A 6,985-nucleotide genomic window follows, 5' to 3' on the forward strand; every position below is an offset into this window, starting at 1 on the left:
ATTGAAAAGGCACAAATTACTGGTGCTATCATAATAGTTAGTTTTATTGAAGTTTAAAAGGTATTTTACTCGCCAGGAAAATATATTTCAAATATAGTTTACTTATTATTTTTTTGCAAAAAGCTCAGTTTCAAACTGTCTGAGTAATGTTAAGTATGGCAGCTTGAAAGTTCTAAAGGAATCTTAAACAAATATTTTAAAGAGCAAAATACAACATGAATCAACATAAAACTCACAGTTTTACATTAAAAACCTACAACGTTTGACAAAACATATCCCAAAATTGAGACAAAACAGATGGAAATGTCTCTTATATGTTAGAAATCGTTTTATCAAATGAAGCAAATTAAAAAGCCAGACAAAAACGGATTTTCTTTGTCTTACATATGGTTAAAATTCATCAAAAAAAAATAACACGCTAACTTCTGACAAAACATTAAATGTAACATATCTCATATTTATTCCAGAAAGATCGCCAAACAAACCGGCTTTACTGTCCAGTTCTTTGTTTCAAGGACCCAGCCTACCCGTCGCTGCGTCCTGTGACGTCACAATGCGTACGAAGCGTCACACAGTGTCAATTTGTCACCATCACTTCGCCGCAAGTAATTGAGAATCGATGTGTTAAAAAACTCGCAAACTGACGATACGCTAACAGGCGGCGACAATTTTTAGTATCATTTGGCTCAAATAAATTTATTTTATTTAATTCGGGCTAAAAAGATTACAAAAAAGCCCTGAATAGGAAATCGATAATAAATTTTCTCGAAGTGTACGCTTCCAAGCTCTTTTGTAACGTCACGTTTAAAGGATGCGTCAGCGCCACTTTCTCCTCACTGTAAATTTGACGTAGGCGATTCGTGCTGGTAAGTTTGGAGTCATGTGCTGATGACTAACGCGGTCGAAGTAAGACGAATTCGTGATGTAATTAATGATATCATTATAAATTGAATTTACCTACACAGTACATTAACTACGTAAGCTGTTCTAAGTTGCTATCTGCAACATCTATCTACCAACACGACTTTTTTCTTTGTAAAACGTACCACTGTTCTATTTGGGGAATGTAAGATACTGAAATACAACCAAAACAAACTAAAACTGAATCTTGCCTATGTGACATAATCAAATCTGCTCTGAATAGACGCAACTTGTGTTTTTTTATATTTAGAGCTGCTGCTTTTGGATATAAGTTGTCCCATACACGGGTGTTATCCTGTTATAAAACCTTCTTCTCTAACTTTATGCTCTGATGTTGTCCCGGTGCCTGATACTTGCCTTGCTGGCTAGTTACTGCAGGCGCAGTGCGAACAACGCCTTCAGCAACTCCAACTCAAAGGTGATAATGCGGTCGTTGCCACTTCACTGTGACGTAATAATAACTGCCGCTGTTGATGGGGTGCGTTACGGGATAACGACAACGGACGCACATTACCACGAAGCGGTAACTACACGACTGTTGGCGCATTGTGACGACACAAACAACCGGCGTGCATTGACTGTTTGAAGTTGGGCTTTTACAGCAAGCCGGAAATTAACCAGTCTTTGTCATAAACCGTGTCCTATTCTATACCTTCAGTAAGGTTTTCCCTCGATCTTTTGACGTCATCCGTGACGTCATTCTCGTCTGAAGACGATCGCTTCATCTCGATAGCGTCATCAAACTGTCAAAAAGGTTAAAATTATCCATTGTTTTTTAGTTGTGCTGAGCAGGCAGCAGCATCAGCATAGAATTTGTCTTTTTTAAAGGTTATAAAAATATGTAAATAATGCAGAACGTTTTTAAAGGACAACTAAATGTCAACACATATTTTTGCACATGGGAATACATGAAGGTTATTTGTGTGTTTGCTGCCATATGCATACAAAAGAACATCATTTGTTAAAGGCAAAACGCGCACTGTTGCCCCTACGGCCAATATGATATCACAAGTCAGTTTTCGTACAAACAATCACATATGTCACATAGACATCGTATGCAAACAATGCAACGTTTTAACGCCTGGCAAATTCCGAGACCTTTTGTTTGCATGCAGCAGTTGGTCAAACTTTTTGTTAAAACTTGCGCTGCATGGTAAATGGCACTTTCCCTTAACATTGTCTCTTTATCTTTTTACCACCCGCTCTAAATGTCACAAAAATAGCACTTAGCTTGAACACAGCTGTTCTAAGCGTTTACAATTCCCAAACGGAACTAAGCAATTCTTTTATTTTAATTTTGTAAGAGACATAAATCGGGTTTATAAATATTTCTTTTGTGTTTTAGAATTTATGATTAAAACTGAAATTTATCTCATATCGCAGTTTCAAAGACTTACCTTCCATTTAAACTATAACATCGAGTTCTTCAGATCCATAAGACTAATCCACCCCAAAGAAAATATATGATCTGATAAAGAATTTATAGTTTTTACCTAATTACGCAAACGCATAGTAAAGTGACCATTGTGACGAAATAGGCGTCACTAAATACGTGTAACAAACGTTTTGTTGTGTATTGAGTAAAATCTACGCTTAAGTTTGCTGGTAAAACTGTAGGTAGCGTATTCTGTGTACAAGATGAAGCCAGACAAAAATGATTCAAGATTTGCTGAATTAAAACATTTCAAATTTCTATGTTGTTGTAGCAAAAGCGCGCCATAAAATCTGTGGAGTAGACTACGTTTTTAACACTTATAACTGCACTGTGTAAGTTAAGACTTTGTTTGCGCCATTATATTTGCAACAATTCAAATGCAAGTGCCGAAAAGTACGTCAATGAGAATCAGTAGTAGTGCAGTACAAGAAAAAATGCAAAGGCAGAGCATATATGTTAAGGTAAGTACATAGTTATTAAATTTGAAAAAGAAGTGCTTTAAAACTGCAAGTGCCCTTGTTGCAGCTTACTTGGCTAAAAAACAAATAAAATAAAGTTTTGTCATTTGTGTAAAATGTAAAACAAACAATAGTGGAATATAAATATAGATAGGTTAAAGTGTGGACATTGGACCAGTGGCATTCTGTTTAAGGAATGTTGGTACAGTGCTACATTTGATTTCACTGTTAGACTACAAGTGTGAAAATATTTTTTTGGTTTATGTGTACCATTATTATTCAGGCAACATATTCACACAATGGTTAAAAGAAACATAAAATTAGTGCAAATCACTAACGGACATGTTGACATAACGGTATGTTACTGAGCAAACTTAGGACCACCAGAATGCTGTTGTTTAAACTTTAGCTTAAGATATAAAGTTGTGCTTCTTTCCAACTTTAATAAAAGCATCGATAGCTCTTTCAACATCTTCATCTGAATGTGATGCAGAGATTTGAACCCGAATCCTTGATTTGCCAATTGCCACCACCGGGTAACTGAATCCAATGACGTAAATACCTTAACATAAGGAGAAAATACAAAGTGTAATTTGAGTCAATAAAAATCCTAAGCAGTTTGGCCACAAGGAGTAGAGAGACACTAAATACCACTGTACTTAAACATCTGTTAAAGTATTTTTTAGTTTTCTGGATATTGTAAGATAGATTTACATTCCTACCCATGTCAAGCAAGTCATTTGCCATGTCAGCTGCAAGTTTAGCATCACCTAACATCACTGGGCAAATTGGATGATTTCCACCAGAAATTGTAAACCCAGCTTCACTCATCCGACTACGAAACCTGATAAAAACCATCAAATAAATGATACATGAACAACATTTTTTGTTAATATTGTATTTCAGTGATAAAATTCCTTTCTAAATTAAAATTGTTTACTAGCAATACAGCAGTGGGTTATTGGACTTGAAAATGTAACCACAAAGAAAAACAGTTTGTTTATATTGAGCATAGGTCTGTTTGGGCATCCCATAGTATTAGTGTCATCAATTATATTTTTAAACCTTTTATGAATTGGTTGGTTATGATCGTTTTTAAACAAACTGCTACATTGTACTCACAAGTTTTTACAACAAAAATTTTGTTTTACACTGTTTTGTGCAATTACATAACTATTACCTCATGGTTTTAGACATAATTTCCTCAGCAAGTGGGCTCCCATCCATGAGAATATCAAACACTTTGTCTGCACATGCTACTACAGGTGGGGGTAAGCTGTTCGAGAATAGGTAAGGTCGGGAACGGTTTCTTAGCAAATCAATGATTGGTTTTGGGCCTGTAGTGTAACCCCCTGAAAACAAAACATAAACTGATTGCTACACCAATGACAAGGATTGTAACATTGAATGTACATGATGATAAAATACTTACACTGTACCTACACCAGTAAATGTTTTGTCTGGATTTATGTGGCCATTCCAAATTTTGTGCAATATAGAACCGCGAATAGGGCAAATTAACGAAAATGTATGTATGATATATCTGTTTAATCTTCAAATCCCTTGAATTACATAGAGATATAAACAATAGTGTCTAGTTTATCATATAACTTGGTAATTAGCATAAAAAATCCTTAAGAGATTAATATTGGAGCGGTTTGTTATTATTAAAAGGCACAATTCTAACAAGCAAAAGGAAATGTATAAAGTATATATCTGAATTTCTACCTGCTGCTCCTCCTAAAGCTTTGCCAAGTGTTGAATTTATGATGGTAACTTTATCATGGACACCTAGGAGTTCATCTGTGCCTCTGTAATATTACAAAAGTCATATCTATAAAACTATTGTTAAAGAACAGAATCTAGTTTTACAAAAATACCATGTGAGACATCAAATAAATACATGCGAGTATTTTTTTTACTCCACCATCAAGTTTTTTTAAGTTAATATTTTTTGTTGAAGGAAGACCTATTTAATATTTATTCATATTGTATTAATTTATTTGATAACAAGTGTAATTTTTACAAAAAAAGTTAAACTGACCTTCCTGTTTTGCCAAGGAAACCGGTAGCATGGCATTCATCAATAAAAACCAAGGCATCATATTTTTCAGCCAGTTCACAGATTTTTACCAAAGGAGCAAAATCACCATCCATAGAAAACACGCCATCAGTTGCAATCAATCGATGCCTGCAGTTTTGTGACTCTTGTAGTTTTGACTCAAGGTCATCCATGTCCAGATGCTTGTATCTGTATTTGCTGGCTTTGCAAAGGCGGATGCCATCAATGATTGATGCATGGTTAAGTTCATCGGACAAAACAGCATCATCCTGCAAGTGATTAAAACTAGTAGTGACAAAAAGTTCTTACTAATATGACTCAACAGTGATTTATATTACAGAAGACCTCTTTTAAACTTGATTTGATTATTTCAGATCTTCGCCTAATTCAGACCAAACTTGAGGTACAGATGATTTGCAATGCGGTAAGGCTTGAACTAATAAACAGGATCTTCACCTAATCCAGACATTTTTTGGGCCCAACAGGTCCAGATTAACGGAGGTTTACTGTGTTGCAAAATGATATCAAGGTAGCCTTTAACCAGGGGTGCTCAAGTTATTTTGTTGGCCATATCAAGTATATTTATGTTATCAAATAGCTTATTTTGTTTAAAAAAATTTTTGTTTACATTTTCCAACCTGTGACAAAAGTGTTTCAAACAAGCCTGCATTTGCATCAAAGCAGCTTGCATACAGTATTGTATCTTCTCTATTGTGAAACCGGGATATTTTTTCCTCCAGATTTTTATGAATTGATTGTGTTCCACAAATAAACCTTAATAATAATATTTTTTGTTTAAAAATAAAAAAGTGACCAACGAATAAAAATATCTGTATTCTTTTTTTAACTCAAATTTTTCTTTAAAATGAAATGAATAGTTCACATGAAATAAATTATGAAATTATAATTGGGGGGGAGAAATTGGTTTGGTAATCTTTGTCCTCAAATGTTATTTTCTAGATATTCCAACTTACCGAACAGAGCTTAAGCCTGCTCCAAATTCGTCTAAAGCTTTTTTTCCAGCATCAACAACCTCTGGGTGACTGGACAACCCAAGGTAATTATTGGCACAAAAATTTAGAATTTTTGAGTCCTGGTTTTGCACATTAATATACGGACCTAAAAATGTTAACAAATTTTATTTATTTTATTCACAAATTGTCCAACTAAATGTTTTCATCACAAAGTTATTAGTGCATAATCATTTTTTTAGAATATTTAATATAATATTTTTTTTGTTTTGGTATTTTTTATTTCAGCTATTAAATATAATAAATAAAAACTAATATGCTACTATGTGCTTTTTTTTTAAATGACAAAAATCCACTTGATTTTTTTTGTGAAAAATTCTTTCAATTTTTACCTTAAAATAATTCTATATTACCTTGCTTTGTTGTAATAACACGCTCATGCTTCCAAAGACCCGCCTCAGAAATTGCCTTTAATTCTGAATTTACGTGCTTGAGGACCTTATCCACACCTTTATTTGTTTTTCTGCAACTTACATGAAACAGGTGTCTTGGCACTTTTCCAGTGCAAAACAGATTTTGAAGTATTATTTTGGAGGGATTCATAGTTTTTAGGGAATTACTAAAAAAAATCATAGTTGCAATTAATTTAAGCAATAGCTGTAATTTTTTAATACAAGTTTAAAATAATAAAATTGAAGTAAACAATTACATAAAATTAATTTTGTAATTTTCCTTTATTTATTAAATAATTTTCAGTTTACAAAAAAATATTATGTTATGCTGCAATAAAAATCACACTATGGTATTCATTTCAGTTCAATTCCATTAATTACGTACAAAACGCCAAATTTTCGAAACAAAAGCTTTACAAAATTATTTAACACTACATTGCCCTGTCCTAGGCTATTCGACATACTTGCAAACTAGTAACGCATCAGTTTATTACTCGACTGTCAAATGCAGCTAAACCGCTAGCCTGGGGCGACTGTTTCAAGTGCTTCAGGGTTTAAATGCCCACGCGACGCTTAACTTAACAATACCGCCATCTCACCTTTCATACCATTCACTATTTTTATCAGCTTGGCCGGGTTTAAGGACACGCCCCCGTTGCTGGGGTCACGCCTATTTCCCAACCAAT

The 6,985-nt window shown here is 34.0% G+C and overlaps 1 protein-coding gene across 1 annotated transcript; it reads right to left on the bottom strand.

Annotated features, from left to right (window-relative positions):
* Positions 1-2,700: 2,700 nt before the first annotated feature.
* Positions 2,701-6,462, bottom strand: LOC145218200 (2-amino-3-ketobutyrate coenzyme A ligase, mitochondrial-like). The gene is made up of 8 exons (XM_080085597.1): positions 6,261-6,462; positions 5,851-5,995; positions 5,515-5,650; positions 4,859-5,145; positions 4,543-4,625; positions 3,995-4,166; positions 3,537-3,658; positions 2,701-3,376 (listed from the first exon to the last, which is right to left on the bottom strand). The coding sequence occupies exons 1-8, from the start codon at positions 6,448-6,450 to the stop codon at positions 3,225-3,227; spliced, it is 1,287 nt and encodes a 428-aa protein (XP_079941723.1). The 5' UTR covers positions 6,451-6,462; the 3' UTR covers positions 2,701-3,224.
* Positions 6,463-6,985: the final 523 nt, after the last annotated feature.

Source organism: Phallusia mammillata, chromosome 1 (genome assembly GCF_965637545.1).
Source record: "Phallusia mammillata chromosome 1, kaPhaMamm4.hap1.1, whole genome shotgun sequence".
NCBI lineage: Eukaryota > Metazoa > Chordata > Ascidiacea > Phlebobranchia > Ascidiidae > Phallusia > Phallusia mammillata.